Source organism: Phocoena sinus, chromosome 19 (genome assembly GCF_008692025.1).
Source record: "Phocoena sinus isolate mPhoSin1 chromosome 19, mPhoSin1.pri, whole genome shotgun sequence".
Taxonomy (NCBI): Eukaryota; Metazoa; Chordata; class Mammalia; order Artiodactyla; family Phocoenidae; genus Phocoena; species Phocoena sinus.
The window spans coordinates 32,238,242-32,258,750 of NC_045781.1; the positions used below are offsets into that span (position 1 = coordinate 32,238,242).

General features: G+C 45.6%; 1 protein-coding gene across 1 annotated transcript in view; it reads left to right on the forward strand.

Annotated features, from left to right (window-relative positions):
* Positions 1 to 4,903: 4,903 nt before the first annotated feature.
* Positions 4,904 to 20,509, forward strand: part of CCDC113 (coiled-coil domain containing 113) — a 30,702-nt gene continuing 15,096 nt past the window's right edge. The window contains exons 1-7 of the mRNA XM_032613727.1: positions 4,904 to 5,108; positions 7,273 to 7,399; positions 8,382 to 8,543; positions 11,132 to 11,287; positions 12,260 to 12,340; positions 14,721 to 14,876; positions 19,527 to 19,634. Coding sequence (XP_032469618.1) covers positions 5,008 to 5,108; positions 7,273 to 7,399; positions 8,382 to 8,543; positions 11,132 to 11,287; positions 12,260 to 12,340; positions 14,721 to 14,876; positions 19,527 to 19,634 — 891 coding nt within the window. The 5' untranslated portion in view covers positions 4,904 to 5,007. The remainder of the gene's footprint in view (positions 5,109 to 7,272; positions 7,400 to 8,381; positions 8,544 to 11,131; positions 11,288 to 12,259; positions 12,341 to 14,720; positions 14,877 to 19,526; positions 19,635 to 20,509) is intronic.

Here is a 20,509-nt window from a genome sequence, read left to right on the forward strand (position 1 = left end):
GTGAAATGGATAAACACAATGGAATACTGTACAGCCACAGTAATGAGTGATCTATAACTACCCACATCAACGTGGATGACTCTTGTCAACAGGATGGCAAGGGAAGGAAGCCAGACACAAAGGAGTATGTGCTGCACGATTCCATTTGTATAAATAGAAAAACAAGCAAATACTAATGTCTGCTTCAGAAGTCAGAGTCGTGGTCGCCCTCGGTGGTGGTGGTGACAGTAAAGGAGTATTTGGGAGGGGGCTTCTGGGTAATGTTCTGTTTCTTCAGCCACGTGCTGGTTACATGAGTGTGCTCAGTCTTTGAAATTTTGTTAAGCTATACATTTATGATTTGTACACATTTTTCTGTTACTCTTTAATTATGTTTACCTTAAAAAAAAAAGAATACCCTAAGAGAGGGCCTGTTTACTTATCCCACTTCCTGCCTCCCTCATCTCAGTCCAGAGAGCTTCCCTGGCAACTGGATGCAGGAGGATGCTGGGCCTGGGTTCACAGCCAAAGATGAGAAAGAAATAAGCCCCAAGGCCTGGGGTCTTTTTGGGTGCCAAGCCATGTGCTAAGCTCTTACAGGAGTGGTCTCACGGCCCCCTCAGTTGCGTGCGTACGCGCACACACACACACCTCTAGCGGGTAGCACTATGGTTATGAGGAACGAGGCTCAGTGAGCTGACTGGCTCCAAGCCACACAACTAGTAACTGGTTGGGGCAAGATTGGAACTCAGGTTGTGCTGGCCCCAGAGCCCAGGATCTTAACCCCTTTGCTCCTCTATGATCCAGAGGAAGCAGGAGACACAAGTGATGTTGACTATGGCTCCTAGCTCTTAACTGCACACCTCTGATTCTGATTTTCTGGAGGAAAACCAGAAGGTGGATGTTAGTAATAATCTTCCCTGCTTTCTTCTAAAGGGGTGAAGCATAGATGACCATCTTTCAGTTCCCCAAATGTGCTCGCTCTCCTCTTTGGGCCTTTGCACAAGCTTTCGATTCTCCCACAACTACTCTTCTTTTGGTCTTCACTTAGGGGCTGAAGTTATGCTTGAGTTTGGACTTATGAGTCTGACTCACCTGGATTTGAATCCTACTCAGTCTTCAGATCTCAGATTAGGCCTCCCTTGTTCCAGGAAGCCTTCCATGACCCCTTGCAACCTGGGCACCTTGTACTTCCCTGTTATAGCACTCCCCCACTGGACTGTAATTGTTTACATCAGACTGGCAGCTCCACATGATCAGACACACCAGCCTTGCTGCTTGCTGCTGCATCCCCAGGGCCAAGCTCACAGTCGGCGCTTGACAAATATTTGTTGAAAGAATGGAGGAAAGTGCTCTGGCAGTCATCGGATGATGGTCCACCTTGAAGGGCTGGTCCCTTTCCCATAATGTGCAAATATCACTTGCCTGTGAGCCCAAGTTCCTTTGTTTGCTTTTTGAGCAGCTTTCTTTTTGGGGAAGAAGAGGCCAGACGCTTTTCATTTATGGTTGAAGCTTATACTTTGGGTGGATCTGATCATGTGATTCTTAAGTCAAAATGCAGAGTGCTACAAAAATGCCAGGCAGGGGGCAGCATCCACATGGAGATACTGGAGGCTGTCAGAAGAAGTGGTCCCAGAAAAATGGAGGGTGAGGGTGGCCTCTGGACTTTAAACTGCTCTGAGACTCTTTTTTTCTGTAGCTGTCTGGATTAGCAGAGACACATTCTCCTTGCTTCCCAGAGAAGAAATGCCTCCCTCTGAAGCAGGGTTTCCCAACCTCACCACTACTGATATTTTGATATAAATATTTGTTGTGGGAAATTGTCCTGTGCCTTGAAGGGTGTTTAACAGTGTAGTGGGTTGAAAAGCATCCCTGAAAATTCAGGTCCATCTGGAACCTCAGAATGTGACCTTGTTTGAAATAAGGATCTTTGTAGATGTAAATAGTTAAGGATCTTGAGATGAAATCATCTTCGATTTAGGGTTGACCCTGAATCTAATGACTAGTGTCCTTATAGAAAGAGGAGAGGTCACACAAGACCCAGGGAGGAAGGCCATGTGAAGACGGAGAAGGAGATTGGTGTGATAGAGCTACATGGCAAGGAATGCCAAGGATTGCTGGGAGCCATCAGAAGCTAGGAAGGATTCTTCCCTAGAGCCTTTGGAGGGAGTGTAGCCTTGCCAACACCTTGATTTTTGACTTCTAGCTTCCAAAATTGTGAGACAACAAATTTCTGTTGTCTTAAGCCATTTGTTTGTGGTGTTTTGTTATGGCAGCCTTGGGAAACTAATATTGCATACAAGCACTGTCTCTGGCTTCTATCCTCTAGAAGTCAAGAGTACCCTGCTCAGTTATAACAAACAAAAATGTCTCCAGACATTGCAGAATGTCGCCTGGTTGAGGGAACAAAATAGTCCCCTCTCTACCCCTTGTTGAGAACCACTGTTCTAATGGGGCAAAAATGATGAGAGGACTGAGCAAAGTGGGATGAACCTGGGTTTAAATTTCAGCCCCACCCAGAAGAGCTATGTGACCTTGGGAAAGTTGCTAAACATGTCTGAACCTCAGTCTCCGCATGAGTAAAATGGGAGTTAAAAAGGTACTTGGGGGACTTCCTTGGCGGTCCAGTGGCTAGTTTTCATTTTTTAAAGCATTCTCTTGTTGCTTTATAATCGTGATAGCTGCTTTATTTAATTTCCCTTCTCTCGGGAATTCCCTGGTGGTCCAGTGTTTAGGGCTCCTCGCTTCCACTGCAGGGGGCACGGGGTCACGCTGAGGCAATGAGGGAATATGTCGAATGTGCTTAGCACAGCGTCCAGCTCTTAGCGGACGCTCAATAAACAGTGACTGAAAGAGTAATTGTTGTGTTTTTATTAAGCAATACTAATATTACCTAATGGGTAAAAATATATTAAGAAATAACAATGGCAATGATCATTAACATTATTATTTACCATTTGCAAGCTGAGTCAGTTTTTCTCATCAAAATCTACTATGGACTGATGAGAAACCCAGGCAGTGGCTCTTAAAGATGGAGGAGGTGCTGGGTTTCCCAACTTGGCATCCTAGTTTCCAAACTCCTTCTTTCTCTTACTCCACCTCACTTGAGCCCGAGAGGAAGCTTGCAAGATGCACAGGGCAGTCACCTAAAATGTGTCATCCTCATTTCGCAGAGGTAGAAATTGGGGGCAAAAGCATTGAGTGACTTATCCAAGTCAAGAGGCCAGTAGCCAAGTCAGGGCTGGAACTCTGGGCCACTAAAACACTCTGCTCCTTGCTCTCCCACCTCTAAGGCACCCTTTCCCCCACTTCTTTTAGATACCTGGCACTACCTCCCTGGGCCTATCCAACTTTATGACTTGGTAGTTCCAACAGAACCCAGCTCATGGTGGGCAGGACTGGATACATAGTCAAGTATTCTGTCTCTACCAGGGTATAGTAACAGGCCAGAAGCTGTTTCTTAGAAGGTGTGAAAATTCCTGCCATGGATTGCATGGTCGGTCTTGTTCCAAAATCTCAGGTCCTGCACAGTTATTCTCCCACTGGATCTTGCTTTAAGCTTCACGCTTTTCCCACCACTAATACCTCCAACACCGTAAGGCCTGCTACATCACATAGCCCAACTGACAGGGCTGTTGGCACCATAGCCAGACCCGCTGCAGAGCCCTTTCTTGCTTTGAGCCCTCTTGGGGCTGGCACCCATTTGTACCACGTGGTATATGAGCATATTAAGCATTGCTCCCTAAGCCCATCCCAAGAGGCCTACCAGCAGAGAGAAGGCGGTGGCAGGGCTCAGTCTCTCTGCTATCCTCCCTAGTAAGTCCACTCTGGCCCTAAAATTGTGCTTCCTAAGCAGCAAAATGAAAGTCCTTCTTTGGACTTCAGTGACTATGTGTTGATGCTTAACACATATCTCTTGTGGGGTGGTGGGGGTCAGGGAGTGGCTGACCCTCATTCTAAGCATTTTATCACAGCTTGCTTTCTAATCACATCCAGGCCCACCCTCCCTCAAAGAAGTCTGCCCATCCTGCCCTCTGTCCTCTTCCATCCTGTTGGGAGCAGACAGACTGCAACCCTGCTGCCTGGCAGATCCTTGTCTGGAGGCACATGGGTGTAGGAGTCAACAGCATGGACTTGAGTTTAGCTGGAGGGTGACTCCATTCCTGGGTGGCCACTCATCTAAGCTACTATATTCCTCAGTTTCCTGATCTGTAAGAGGAAGACAATGGTACCAATTTCGTAAGACTGTTTTGAGAATTAAATGAGTTAATGACTATAAAACGGTGTGAGGCACAACGCTTGCCACCATCATTACTCCAGGTTGCAACAGCTGGTTCAGGGGCTATCTCCTCATTTAACTAGAAGCCCCTTGAGGGTCAGAATGGTCTGCTCCATACATTACCCCAGGATACTCGGGACATAATACATTATCACTACTTAGAAATGTCTCTTGAATTTATACCCATTTAATAATCAGCTAAGTTTTTTCCTTCCAGGAATGCAGGTTATTAGTATCCGAGAGAAACTACAGTGAATATGTATGAAGTGCCAGGTGGCGAACAGAGTAGAGGCCTCACAGTGAGGTGCAAGAAGCAGGACACTCCGACAAATCAAATGAACTTTCTGGGTCTTAGTTTCCCAGTTTGGAAAAAGAGAAGAATAGATACTATTACAAGGTTGCTGCAAGGATTTTCATAAACCATGCTTAACACGGTGCCAAGGGCATAGTAAGTGCTGAGCAAACAGTAGCTGTTATTATCATCATTTTAAGAATTATTGTTGAAAAAATGAACAGTGAACGCACTTACGTGTTTGGCCAAGGCCGGTAACCTCGCTCTGGTCAGCGCGGCGCTGGGCGGGAGCGCTGGGCGGGGCCTCCGAAGCCCCGCCCCTCCACGCACGCGTCGGGTCGCCGTGGCAACGCACTCCTAGGTCGTAGCCAGAGTGACGCGTAGCCGCTCGACCCACGGCGCTCTCGGCCACACTCGGCATTAACAAGGGGCTTTGACAAGGGTGGCTTCGGCGGTGATGACGGAGGAGGACTCTCAGACTTCTGCCAGCGAAGCGCGAACCCAGGATGAGAGCGAGCTGCCTGTTATCCAGCTGTGTGGGCTGGTGGAAGAGCTCAGGTACCAGCCTGTCGGCTTCTGGGGGCGGTCCCTCCTCAGCGTGTGGGCCCGGAGCGTGGTCCAGCACCGAATGCTCCTAGCCCGCATTGAACATTGAGGAAACTGAGACCCCCAAAGTGGGGAAGGCGCTTACCTTTGCTCTTTATTCCCGTGTTTCCACTGCCATGGCGCTAACAAGCCACTGGTGGAGCCAAAAAAAGAAGGTGGTGCGAAGCCCAGAGGGTAATTGGTGAAGCCAGAGCTTCAGCCTGGTGGGTCTGTCTGGTGCCACACTGTGTGCTTAGCCGCTCCTCTACTGTGAGGCGGCAGCTTGGACCAGGTGACCTCTAAGCCCCTTTCCAATGCTAAGATTCTATGCTAAAATTAATGTGGCAGCAGATAGAAAGGAGGCTATTGAGATGTTTTTAGTATGAAGCAACTTATATCTGAACCTGAGTATAAGCATGGAGGTGGACAGCAAAGAAGGACTAGTGCAATATTCTGTATTTTTAGCAGTCTGTTTTAGTATCTACTATAGCAAGTAAATTGGATGTCAGGATTCCATGATGTAGTTGAGGTTAATTGCACAACTTACTGGTCTCACACAGAATATCCTGGCCTGGCAGCTGAATAGGTGTTACTTCAATATATTTATAAATAGTTTAGGTCAGAATTGAGGTAGTATTGCTAAAATAGCTACAATCTTTTGAATGCTTATTATGTGCCAAGTATTTTGCATATATTACCTTATAGAATGGCCCATAACCCTAGAAAGTTGGTGAGGAAACAGACACAAAAGTTAAGTCACTTTCCTACAGTCACACAACTAGTCAGTGGTAGTGCTAAGATTAAGACTCGGGTGTAACTCCCCAGCCTACATTGGGAACATGACATATGCTGAAAAAGAAAGATGCTTTGATATATTGGGCTTTTCTGTTGATCCTTTCCCACTAATCTCAAAATTCAGCCAAACAGAATTTTCAGCTCAATAAACAGATATTCAGCTCAATAATGTATGCAAATATCAGAGCTGTTCTCTCTCATATATACATTTACATACATATGTGTGTATTATACACACTCATATTAGAGCATACATGTATGTTACATAAATTAAAAGGGTCATAATCTTGGCATATACAGAATAAGCTAGGTTTATTATCTCTAGTTGTTTAAAAACCATCTATTCAAAGCTTTTCCACCATTTATAATAGACTTCTAGTGGATACTTCATCCATTGCGTGCTGGAAATGAAAGAGGTGAGAAATATAAACTAAAGGAAAAACCTCTGAAGATTGTGGATGTGTGTAATTTCAAGAATTCAGTAGTAATTCAGAAGGAAACTCACAAATGGGTTAGAAGATACTTGAAGAAGAAACTTGTAGCAATTTAAAATATATAAGCATGTCTCACTTTATTGCATTTTGCTTTACTGCACTTTGCAGATATTGTGTTTTTTACAAAATGAAGGTTTGTGGCATCCCTGCATTGAGCAAGTCTATTGATGCCGCTTTTTCCAACAGCATTTGCTCATTTCGTGTCTCTGTCACGTTTTGGTAATTCTTGCAATATTTCAAACTTTTTCATTATTATTATATTTGCTATGGTGATTTGTGATCAGTGATTTTTGATGTTACTATTGCAAAACGATCATGACTCACTGAAGGCTCAGATGATGGTTAGCATTTTTTTAGCAATAAAGTATTCTCAAAGTAAGGTATATATATATATTTAGACATAATGCTATTGCACACTTAGTAGACTACAGTATAATATAAACATAACTTTATATGCACTGGAAAACCGAAAAATTTATATGACTCACTTTATTGCAATATGTGCTTTGTTGAGGTGGTCTGGAACTGAACCTGGAATATCCCTAAAGTATGCCTGTAATCCCAGTGCTCTGAATTTTGTGGCTCATTAGATGTATTTTAAAAATATACAGAATACTTAAATTGCATTTACTGTGTGCCAGACACTGACCCAAAGTCTTTGCATTTCTTATCACAACCCTCGATGATAGGTACTGTTATTATTCCCATTTTACAGATGAGGAAAGTGAGGCACCAAGAGGTTAAATATCTTGCAGAAGGTCATACAAAGCTAGTAAGTGTTAAATACTAGTTATTTGGGGTTTAAACTCCTATTGCTGGAACTTACTTAGGCACCTTCTGTCTTGCAGCTACAGAAACTCTGCTCTCAAAACTGAGACAGAGATGTTTGAAAAATATTACAATAAATTGGAGCCCAGGGACCAGCGACCTCCACAATTATCAGAAATTAAAATATCAGGAGCAGAGATTGCACAGGTACACAAGAGAGATCTAAGAATTCTTTTATTCTGTTTGTCCCTTTAGATGCAAGTGGTGTTTGTTATCCATTTTTGGTGTTCCCTCTTGGCCAAGTGGCATATGACTTTCTCACTGTCCTACTTTTGATTCTTCCTTCCCCTTCAAAGTTTCTCTTTCAAATGAGTATGAAGGGAATCAGGTTCAACTCACAGTGGATTGACTCTCACAGAATATCTTAGTTAATTTGAAATAACTCCCTTCATTCTGGGGACCCAAACGTGTACAAGGCCTGGCCAGCCACATACAGGAGTGAAGATGGGCCTGGTGTGGGCACTGCAGAGCTCCTCCCTCATCTAAAAGGGACAGCCAGACAACCTGGTATTGCCAGAGCAGCTGATTTTTCAAGAGAAGCTGGAAATCTGAATTATTTTGGTAGAAACCTCTGATTTTTAAATGTGGGTAATTAATTTCTTTTTAATTTAAAACTGTGTATAGGTCTATTTTTTTGAGGGCCAAACAATGTCATCTTCAGGTCCACACATTCCCTGGGCCACCTGCTTTTGACCTTTGGCTTCAATGCCTAGGAAATCCAAAATTCTTGTCTTTTTGGTTTTTGCTGAACCCCGTGGCCCCGGATGCAGTTTCTCTTCTGTGTTCAGTTTGGGCAGCACTGAGCTCCAGGTTTTCCCTGACACTGACTTGAGTGCTAGTCTATAGCAGGTTCACAGTTTTCCCACCCTCAAGACACTTTCCCTTATTTATTTTCAGTTCATTGTCAAGCATAGGCCTTTGAAGTATTTGGCACGGTGCCTTAGGTTGACTTGTGAAATGAACATCACCTCAGGCCTAATATCCGGAATCCTTTCACATTGAATTGGTTCTCTCTGGATGTCATTCAGAGCGATTTCTAGCAGACCTGAGTGGTCGTTTCGATGCCCACCTTAGGCTGCTTTATTGCCAATTCCTATTTGACAATGGCTTTGTTTTTCTTGTGTTACAGTTACGAGGCAGGCGTAGATCCAAATCCCGCGTAAGTCTGGAACGTGTAACAGGCCTCAGCATGGACCAAAAATTCAAGCTTGTGCAAAAAGAGCTGGACGACACAAAGAGTGAAATAAGGCACATAAGGGCAAATGCCGAGAGGGACCTGCAGCATCACGAGGTATACCTTCCTATAGGCTGTCCTCCCTGGGCTCCCCATTTCTGCCTCAGCAGGAAGTACCTATAGTATGTTCATACAACTGTTGGTGCTTTGAGAGAAACACAAGTAGGATAAGATAAATTGAGGACCTACCTTTAAGGAACTTACCACCTGCTTGAGGAGATATCAAATTTTAAACTCTTTAAGATGAAAAATTTCAAAATACACAAATGTAGAGAAGCTAGCACAGCAAACCCTTATGTATTCAACCCCACACGTAACAGTCATAAATGCATGGCCACTCTTGTTCCCTCCATATCCCTACCAACTTCCCCCTCGTAATAGGCCACTGGGCTATTATGAAGTGAATCTTAAACATATATTTATCTGTAAATATTTCAATATATGTCTCTAAGATATGGATTCTTTTAAAAAAACCCATAACCATAATTACCATAAATGCCCTTAAAATTTATAATAATTTCTTAATAATAAAATGGGCTGGAGGTTTAAGTCAGTGAATTGGGTGAAAAATCCCTTGTCACCCTCCATATGCAGCATCCATGACCATGGTTCATGTCTTGTTGGAGACCACTGCAATCAGTTTTCCTCCAGAGAAGAAACATCACTGTTAACTTCATTGCCCATGGGATGAAGTTGTTGGCTTGCATTTGGTAGCCATGTTGTATGAAAAATAGGTATTTCTGTTCTATTTCTAACTTTTTCCATTTCTAAATGGAGGCACACACAGAATCACACTCATTTCCTTGAAAGAGATGGATCAGTGGACTCATGTCTCCATTGATAGAATCATCTGTACTGCATAAACCTATCCTTCTTTCCCTCTCTCCCTCTCTCCCTCCCTCCTGCCCTTTCCCCTCTCTTCTTTCTCTTCCCAAACATGCATCGTTGAATTCTAACATGTTAAAGGAGGTCAGGATGTGGTAGCTTTGTCCTGACATGCTAGACTGTGTGATTAAACATCACGATGTGGGCTAGAGTGGTCAAAGAAGACTGTGTTGAGGAGGTGGGGTTGGACATAGGACTTGGCATGACCTTGAAGAATGGTGGCATTTGTTTAAGGAATAGGAAGACAAGGGCACCCTAGGTAAGGTGAATGACATGAACAAGGAAGTGGAGGTAGGAATGAACATGGCAAGTTAGGACCTTGAGGAGGCTGGTGTGATTAGAGAAGAGGGTGCTTTGGGGGCTATGGTAGGAAATTAGGTCGAGTAGGGCTGTGAGACCTTGAAAGCCAAGCAGAGGGGCTTCTCTCTGATGTCTTAGAAATCAGGACCCCAGTGAGGATAACTGAGCAGAAGAGCGATGCATAGGAAGTAGCATTTAATGTGGATGGATGTTCTGGCCTGTGAAGATGATGGGAAGGGAGGAGGCTGGGGCCAGACGCCAGCCAGAGAAGGAAGATGCTTTTGCTTCTCGGTGCCCAGTGAAAAAGCCTGAACAAAGATGATTTGCTCTGCAGCTACTCATTTCATTCTTTAAAATAATGTATGTGTGTTTGTGTTTTCTTATTTAAAGACAATCTCTGTTGTAGCAAAATTTAAACATACAGGTAAGCTAAAAGAGGAACATTTGAAAACATCCACAGTCTTACCACCTAAGACTTGTATTTGGCTCTTGTATTTTTCTCCTAGAATTTATATTATTTTCTATGTGTGTATGAATTTTGTTATAAAAAGGTATCATATTATTTTATAAACCATACTTTTCACTTAATAATATCTTTCCATATCAATACATGGATTCATTTATAGCATCTTTTTTAAAATTACAGAGTGCTTCTTTGCCTCCCCACTAATCCATCTTTCCAGATATGATTGTGGTTAATGTTTTGGCGTATAGCCTTCCAGATATTTTTTATATATATGATATGATATTAATGTTATAATTTTTAATGGATAAATAATGTTTCAGATATGGAAATACATATTTCTGGAGATACCCAGGGCCCTGTTTTTTTTTTGGTTTTTGTTTTTTTTTAAATCCACCCTCATCACCTCTTTTCTTTTTTTTTAATTTATTTATGTTTGGCTGCGTTGGGTCTTTGTTGTTGCTCGCAGGCTTTCTCTAGTTGTGGCGAGAGGGAGCTACTCTTTGTTGCGGTGCGCGGGCTTCTCATTGCGGTGGCTTCTCCTGTTGCGGAGCATGGGCTCTAGGTGTGCGGGCTTCAGTAGTTGTGGCACGAGGGCCCAGTAGTTGTGGCTCGCGGGCTCTAGAGCCCAGGCTCAGTAGTTGTGGCACATGGGCTTAGTTGCTCCGCGGCATGTGGGATCTTCCCAAGCCAGGGCTTGAACCTGTGTCCCCTGCATTGGCAGGCGGATTCTTAACCACTGCACCAGCAGGGAAGTCCCAAAGCCCTGTTTTTGTTTGTTCTTCCCCTTTACATCGAGACTATAACTTTTTAGAGGCATGCTTTTAAATAATAATATTCGTATTGTCCAATTTGTATCTTAAGGATCTCTTTCTAAGACTAAGAAACGTTATGCATTGGGACACAAATAGGTCACCCAATACGTCTAGGTTTCTTTAGACGGCTATACCCTTGAGAAATTTTGTAAACTGTTCTCTCTTTGTGCTGGCTCCCCCAGGCTATCGTTGAGGAAGCTGAAATTCGGTGGACTGAAGTTCAGAGAGAAGTGCATGAGTTTGAAAAAGATATTCTAAAGACCATATCCAAGAAGAAAGGGAGTATTTTGGCCACTCAGAAAGTGATGAAGTACATTGAGGACATGAACCGCCGGAGGGTGAGTGGGCAGGAGGTTAGAGCTTAGAAGGGGAAATAGATTCATAGAACGATGACACAGAAGTGGCCCACGTGAGGCAGCCCCACTCCATTTGGTCCACTGTAAATGCTGCCCACATATGCAGATTTTTTGTGTCCCTCACAGCATGTGTGTCTTAAAATGCAAATTTATCAAGTCTAAAATCAGTCAGGCAGGATGAATATTCATAGTATCTCAGACCGTATGTAAGTCCCCTACATAGGAACCTTCAAGTTGCGAACTTTCAAAGGTGTGAACGTGCGTTATAAACCTACAGTACAGTACTATACAGCTGATTGTGTTGGTTGGGTACCTAGGCTAACTTTGTTGGACGTACAAACAGATTGGACTTATGACCACGCTCTCGGAATGGAACTCGTTCCTATGTAGGGGACTTACTGTATTTTGCTGTTTGTTTCAAGATCTGATGGTATCTTGAGAAAGGTGTGAGTCTATCTAGTCAGGTGACTACGTGGCATGCGACAAGTAAATCTTAATTTCTTTGAGTTCCATTATTTTAAGAATGAGACATAAAATGCTCCTTCTTTTCCAAAGGTTTTGTAGCATATCAAACTTTGGATCCTGGAGATAGGTAGAGTCACTAACTATAACATGTTATATGTAATAAAAATTATGTAAATTACAAAGAGAATAATGGACCAAAGAATCATAAATCATTTTGTCAGTAAAGGCCCCTATACCTAAAGATATACCCAAGTCATCTTGAATTTAAAATCAATAGAAAATTTGTATGGAGCAGACACAGTTTCCTCTGCTTCTTGGTCATGAGTAAAATAGCATAGCAACACCAGCTTGAGTAGCCATAAAAGACTTAAAAATAGGTGACTGAATGTTAGGGCTCAAGGTTTAGTTTTGCAGCCCCAGACCTGCCAACTTTTCAAACCAACAGGGAAGAAGAAGAGCAATGGATTAAAATTTGCTTTTATTTTTCAGGATAATATGAAGGATGAATTATGTTTGAAAAATGTCTCTCTCAAAGTCCAGAGGAAAAAGATGCTTTTACAGTTGAGGCAGGTATGTGGCTTTGTCTTTCTTTTTTTTTAAGGTTACTGTGGTGGGTAGAACAACGTCTTCCCAAAGATGTCCACGTCCTAATTCCTGGAGTCTGTGAGTATGTTACCTTACGTGGCATAAAGATGGTGCAGGTGTGATTAAGTCAAGGATCTTGAGATGGGGAGTTTATTGTAGATTATCTGAGTGGGTCCAATGTAATCACAAGGGTCCTGATGAGAGGGAGGCAGGAGAATGAGAGTCAGAGAAGATTTGGTAATGGAAGCAGAGATCAGAGTGATGCACTTTTAAGATAGAGGAAGGGATTATGAACAAAGGATGCAGGCTACCTGCAGAAGCTGGAAAGGGCAAGGAAACAGATTCTCCTCTTGAGCCTCCAGAAGAAATGCAGCCCTGCCAACACCTGATTTTAGTCCAAAGAACCATTTCAGACTTCTGACCTCATGAGCTATAAGATAATACATTTATGTTGTTTTAAACCCCTGAATTTGTGGTCATTTGTTACAGCAGCAACAGGAAACTAATACAGTTTCTGTGCTGGCAAATCTGTAGATGGAGTTGGCTTGAATTTAAAAGACCCTCATGACATACTTATTGACCCTTTTGGGGAATGTGGCCTGGGTGGCACAGTTAGTAGTATGCCTTGGTAAGTCTTTGAACAGCTGACCTTAAAGGCTCCTGATTAAGGGCGGTAAGGCAGACATGGCACAGGGCCTCTAGAAAGTGGTTACATAGCTACATCCTCTTTTAGCTCAATATTTTTGTTATTAATTCATTATATGGGTGCTGATGGCATGTGCATCAGAGGTGGCCACTGTCAGTGACACAGAGTTGGGCAGGAGAATTAAGATGTCTGGGAGTTACTGCTTGATTGACCTGGGATCCCAAAGGCTCAACAGGCTGGGACAACTTTAACACACGAGGTGACTAAGGACAAACATAAGGTCCTCCACTTTGATCCCCCCAAATATCTGCACAGGTGCTGGGTGGCTTAGTCATGGAGAAGCTGATAAAGTCCGCTCAGCTGGGGGCGGTGCTGCAGCCTAGACTGCACTCCACAGTGCCCTCCAAAAAAGAGTGGTCTCACGGCACTCTGTTCTGAGTAGCCCACCTGGAGCACTGTGTCTCAGGGCGAGTGCCACACGTGAAAGAATCTGTAAACTAGAGTCCACGTAGGAGAGGGAATGGAGAGCAAGGGGAGAGAAAGCACATCAGAGGACCTGCAACTGATGGGGCCAAGGAGGAGGAGCCCACAAGGGCCATGGCTGCTGTCTCCGAGTGCTCTGGCCGCTGCGGGGAAGAGAACATACTGCTTGGGAGGGCCCCCAGGGTGGAACTGGGTTGGGGTGAAAGTGTCAGCCAAGGAGAGTTGAGTTCAGCGTAAGAAAGAACGTGGCCCCAGCTGAGCTGCCTCCTGATGCTGAGTTCCTAGTTCTCTGGGCTTCATGCAAGCTCAGGCATCCTGAAGCGTGAGAGGGGAAGCAGATGGATGACCTTTAACCTAAAAGCCATTGCTACACAGAGATGACACTGATGTGGTCCTGCCCTCGCAGGCTCGCAGGCTAGCAGGGAGTGGTGATGGTGAGAAAAGGCATGGATGCATAACTGCCATACAGAGGAAACAGTGGCAGGGACCAGGAGCCACAGCCTCAGGAGGCTGCGTGGAGGGAGGGGTTGCCCTCTGGTGTGGAAGATGGGCTGGGAGCATTTGAGCTAGAGGGTGGGTCAGTTGGGGCTTAAGGAAATTGTTCTGTTGTTTTGTGGGGAAAGGGAAGAAGATGCCTTCTAGGAGGTAGTACAGCATGAGTAGCACATGGCGATGGGGAACAGACCTGAGTTTGGCTCTTGTGTACCACAAATGTAAGATGGCACAGACCTGGTGGGGCAGGTAAGGTGGGACCAGGGCTGGGGAGTGAACCCAGTGCACTGATACACCCCCCATGCAGAAATGTCATGGGATCAAAGGAAGGACGTTTATGGGCTGCTTGTCCTGGGTTTTCCAGGTTAAAAACAACTTTTAAATGGCCTTTCTTCCTACACAGCCCTGTTTAGGCACCACTTCCTGGAGAAAGCCTCCCCTGACCCAGCCTTCCATTCTATTCTGGGCTGGCTGAGGGGCTTCTGTTTGCCCTCTGCCCCTGTGTGTCCCACTACACCACGCTATGACCTGTCTGTGAACTGTCATTGAGTATGGGAGTATCATATTTACTCAGATCTCTATCCCTGGGCCTAACACCATGCCTGGCACCAAGCAGATCCCCATTCCAAGTCTGTTGAATGACTGAATGATGACTGACTTCCAAAAGCTCACTAGGAATTGCAAGGTGCGAGCCATACATTCAGAAGTCACAACCTCACATCGTTTCCTCTCTCTGAGCTGTAGAAGGAAGAGGTGGGAGAGTCCCTCCACGATGTTGACTTTCAGCAGCTGAAGATCGAGAATGCTCAGTTTTTAGAGACAATTAAAGCAAGGAATCAAGAACTGATCCAGCTGAAGCTGGTATCCAGAAACACCCTGCAGATCCTTAACGCGTACAAAGTAAGGTCCGCGCTGGTCCTCGGGGCTTCCTGTGCCTACCTTTCCAGCCACAGAGAGGTACTAGGGCACCACTGTGGTTTCACTGAGAGCCTAGGCGTCCTTCACTTCCCTGTTGCTCTCTGATTTCTCCCGACGAAGCCATGTCTCCTAAAATACTCCGGATGTCCCCACAATCCTGGCTGCGCATTAGAACCATCCAAGGAGCCTTTTGTTTTTTTTAAAGATTAGACAGACTCTCTAGTCCAACCCTGACCAATTGAATTAGGGGGTGAGGGCCATGCATCTTTTTTTTTTTTTCCTTAACTCCCAGATGATTTTTTTTTTTTTTTTTTGCTGTGCGCGGGCCTCTCACTGTTGTGGCCTCTCCCGTTGTGGAGCACAGGCTCCGGACGCACAAGCCCAGCGGGCATGGCTCACGGGCCCAGCCGCTCCGCGGCACGTGGGATCCTCCCGGACCGGGGCACGAACCTGTGTCCCCTGCATCGGCAGGCGGACCCTCAACCACTGCGCCACCAGGGAAGCCCCCAGATGATTTTTATGCACAGTGAGTTTTGATAACCAGCCACATTTAGGGCCCTGTTTAATTTAGTGTGTAAAAGCACTTCCTTGCTTAAAACCCTGCAAAGGAAATCATCTTAGCTATAAATCAGAAAACTACTAAATAATTCCTCATCCACACAGAACCCTTTTTGTAGAGAAAGAGGCACTATTGATAATTAAGCAGAAACTGTGGGTATGAGCATGGCCTGTCCTCAGCAGACCAGGCTGCCTGGTGACCCTGCTGGCAGCTGTCTGATGCAATAGTCAGCTAACTGTGGGCCCGTGTATCCTGCTCACTGGTCTGGGAGCTAAGGATGGTTTTTACAGAAGAACATTTGCAACTGATTTGATAGAGGACACTCCCTTTGAAACCCAATTAAGCAAAATTGATTTCTCCCCGAGAAATTTCATTCTCCTCAATAGTAAACCTGCATTCCAAAATATTATACTTGATTATTATATTTTGAATTTTATCAATAAAACATTTGTGGAAATTTGTTTTCTCTCTTGTTAGTGTAGGTAATTACACAACATGCTCAATTTTGCCCCTTGGCCTGCAAAGCCTAAAATATTTACTATCTGGCCTTTTACAGAGCAAGGTTGCTGACCCCTGGCCTAGTGTCTAGGTGGCAAAAGCGGCCACGGGCTTAGGTAGCTCACAGGTAAGCTTCATTTGGCCCACACAGTGTCATTTAAAAATGTGAATTCGAATGTGTTTAGACTAGGTTTATGTTTGTCCAGCATTTTCCTTTTACAAATGAAAAACTGAAGGCCAAAAGAGGCAGAGTAATTGCCGGATTCAAGCAACATGTTTGTGACAGAGCTTGGACTCCTAGTCCAGTGCGTGTCCCACCTCACCCAACTGCCTTCCCCTGGCATAACGTGTGTACACAAGGCCGTGCTCACATTCTGAAATTCATGTGTCCAACTGGAGAGCCTCGAGGTACGTGGTTACATCACATTGGACCTTGATCTTATCCTGAGAAATCAACTGAGTGGCACAGGGCCAGTCTGGTTTTGTGGGGGAAAGCCAGGGCTTTGGAGTGGAGCTACTGGTTTATAAAATGCAACAGCTAGGTCCAGGGCTTGCGCTGCTTAGGACATCTAAATGCACAGTGCCTATTGATTGTGACACCCAAGCAGCGGCAACACAGGCCACGGTGGGCAGAATGGGAGCCATTCCAGTCAGAATCCCAGGGGCCAGCATGCCTGTAGGCCTGTTTAGAATAATAGCAAGCAGATGGTGGAGCTGGGAGGAGATGCCTGCTGGAGTCCTAAGGTGACACAGCGAGGGGCTGAAAGAGAAGCAGGCTCACTTTTCCGTGTCTCAGTTCTCAGGCCTCCTGGGGGAAACAGGGCCCAACAACTGTGGGTTGTAGAGTCCGGCCTCACCTGGGTTTGAATGGGGACTCTACTGGGGACTATGGGCCGATGTGTCGCCTCTCAGAAGCAGGTTTTTGTGACTTACCACCAGGACAGACCTCTGGCTGGTCTGTGATGTGTCCCCAGCGCTGAGGACAGGGCCTGGCCAAAGCAGGTGCTCAGCGTGTATTGTCAAAAACTGCTAAAAATTCAGGTGTATGTTTAGGGGATGGAAGGGATCACTTTCATACAAATGTCAAACACCCAAGTATGAGACCTCATTAAAAATATATAGAATAATTTTCCTCTATTAACAAATGTACTGAGTACCTACGGCATGCCAGGCGCAGGGCTAAGTGCTGAGGGTACAGCTGTGAAGGAGACAGACATGGTCTCTTCTCTTCTATGAGTTTTATGAGTGGGTCTCAGTCAACCCTTTTTTTCTGCTATGCCTTCAAGCCCTGCCTGATGCAGGCTGATAGAATATAAGCACGTGACTACAGCCTTGAGGTGTCACTCTTAACTGACTGTAAACTAGTGATCCGTGTATAAACTAGTGGTGCCTTGTGTTAGATAGAATTCCAAGATGTCCCCCAAGACTCCCCGCCCCCTGGTGTATTCACCCTGCACAATGCCCAGGGCTCTGGATACGACGGATTCTGTTATTAGGTTCCATTCTGCTTTATGATTAGGTTAGATTAGAGGGCACCCTTGACCTTGAGATGAGGATATTATCCCAGTGGGTCTGACCTAATCACATGAGCCCTTTGAAAGTAGAGAGTTTTCTCTGGATGAGGAAGGCAGAGATTTGAAGCATGAAGGGAATTCTCTGGATGAGAACTTCTCCATTGCCGGCTCAAAGATAGAGGGACCACATGGAAAGGGTCTGAGGGCGGCCTCCAGGAGCCGAGGGCCACCTCCTGCTGACAGCCAGAAAGAAAATGGAGAGCTCGGTCTTACAACTTCAAGGAAATGCTTCCCACTAACAACCTGTGAGCTTGGCAAGGACCCCAGGTCCAGATAAGACCCAGCCCTGGCCCACACGGTAGGTCGCTCCCTGGGCAGAGAATCCGGCCACACTGTGCTTGGACTTCTGATCTATAGAAACTGTGAGATAATAAACGTGTGTTACTTTAAGCCACAAAATTTGTGATAATTCGTTACACAGCAACAGAAAGCTAACATGCCTTTTCAGAAGTAGCTGCCTCAATGACCATCGTCCGGCTCAGGATCCCAAATTACTCTCATTACACCTCCTTGAAGGCCCCGCCCCAGCAGAGCCAGGGGCTGCCTCGAGCTTCCGTTCTTTCCTGCCCTGTGTCTCTAACTGTCTCTCTAAGTTGTTGGGTGAATGACTGTTTTCCCTCTGCTCTCCTTTTCTCCCACCTGACTGGCTGGTGTGCAGTGAAGACCTGTCCTGCCTTCCCTTCCCCACAGCTGACTCCCTCAGCCTGACCTCTTACCCACTTTTGCTTTCCTCAGAAGAGCAACTTCATGCAAGATGTGGAACAGGAAATGAGCCTTAAAGAAGGGATTGGAGAGGAGAGGAATGGGGAGGGAGGTGGCTCAGGTGCTCTAAGTTCCCCCAGGCAGGTGGCTCCAGGCTTTTCTGCCAGGTCTGAGATTTGATACCTTCAGGCATTGCCCCAGTACCCTCCTTTCCCCGGCTCCTTTTGGACCCTCCTCTCCCAAGGCTCTTTCCTTAGCTTGAAACGTTCTTCCCACCCCTCTTACCTAGACATACTTGACTTGACCTCTCTTTTTCCAGCATCCCTTCCCCCAGGGAAACCTTCGGGACCAGTGCCCATGCACTCTTGGTGCTTGGCACAGTTGCAGTTTGGCATTTCTTCTTGTACCTCCGTCAGGGCTGTGAGCCGGCCTCTTGGTGGCTGGGCCTAGGTTGTTTTGCCGACCAGTGCCTGGGTGGGTTTCTCAGGGTTTGTTGGCCAGCCCCCTGGAGTACTGGCTTCTCTCCCTCAGCCCCCTCCTCCTCAGCCAAGCAGAGCACATCCCAACTCCTCCAGGTTGACTCTTCACCATTAGTAGATGGAGGTCCAAAGGGGGCAAACCTAAGAAGCAGGGGCCAGGGAGGAGCTGATGAGGGGCGGCAGCAAAAGATGCAACAGGAAGCTGTGGAGCAGCTCCTGCAGAAACTCTCCAGCACCAGCATGCCCAGTCCTCATAGGCTTTGGAGACAGTGGTGGAGTCCATGGGCTGTGAAGTCACGCTGCCTGGGATCAAACCTGGCTCCCCCTTGTCTCTGTGACCCTGGGGAAGTTGTTTCACCTCCCTAAAAGTCAGCTCCCTCACCTGTACAGTGGCCTCACAGTAGCATCCACCTCTTCATCCAAGTGAGGTAGTGATGGCGGCCGTCTGCCATGGGTTCTCCGTGTGTCAGGCACTGTGCTCAACACTTTACCAGGTTTGTCTCCCTTAAGCCTTTCTACAACCCTGCAAGGCAACTAGCCCTAGTTAAGAGAGGTTCTTTTAGTAAGTGGTGGGGTGGGATTTGGGCCCAGGTGTATCTGGCTACTTTGCAGGTGAGGACAAGCCTCCCGAGGTCCTCTCCTCCCCTGCCACTTAGACACCAGGATTCTGAAAATCTGGGCAGCCATGAGAAGGGCAGGCCCAAGTTCCTGGTTGGTGCTTCTAGTCTCCTGCTTAATAAAGAGCTGTTTGTCTGTCTATCCTTCCTATAGTTTTAAGCAATCATCTTTGCTCAAGACTTGCTGTGTTGTTATATTTCAGAGCAAGCTACACCGAGCCATGGAAATGTCCGTCAATCTGGACAAAGAGTTCTTGTTGAGAAAAGAGTTACTCGAAAAAGTTGAAAAAGAAACCCTGCAAGTAGAGGAGGTAGGAGAGGGTAAAACATACTGTTTCTGGTGTTTTTCTCTTTCTGTCTGCAAGGGCTCGGGTCAGCGTTCACCACGATCTAGGCCACCTTGGTTTTTGTGTAGAAAAGCCTAGATCATAAAAACCAAAATAGCTCTGGGCCATCAAATGAGAAAGTGGCCCCTGGAGGCTCCAGTCCATGGTGTTGCATTTTACTGCCGGGTTAGAATCTAGTGTCAGAAATCATGAAATCATCTAGAAACTACAGAGTCCAGATGACTCTCAAGAATTCCATAAGTGACCCATAAGGTACCACATTCAAAGTGTAGTGTATTCAATCTGGCAAAAAAAATGTATGATGCATGTAATAATGTAACTGATATGAGAAAAAGAACACATAGCAAAATATAACTTTCTGTGTAAAGGAGAGAAAGCTCTTTAAACATGGAGCTCTCACTTGGTATGGCAGATGCTCAGATGGCAGACCTGTGACCTCTGTCCCAGGCCCACTCCAGGGCCTGTGGTCACCATGTGAAAATGTGTGGTTGTCATCTGAGCTCCCGATATCTGCATTGGATTGAGTGCTCTCATTATTTTGTTGAACACATAGAGTTTAATTTCCACCAGTTACACACACCTAGGATATGACTCAAAGGAGACTTTGGGGGCAAGGTGACGGAAAATGAGCCCTGGACTTGTATTCAGAAGGCCTGGCATCAGGTTTGTGTTGCCAGTCTCTAGCCTTGAGCAAGCCTTTGAATTAGAACTGTTTCCACGTCTGTGAAAAAGACGTCACAGCCCTTGTTGCGGTAATCAGATAGGACGATGCTTTGTCAACCTCTTAAGCCATTATTTCAGTTATTACTATCATTGCCTTGAATGAGTCTGAAGTGTCC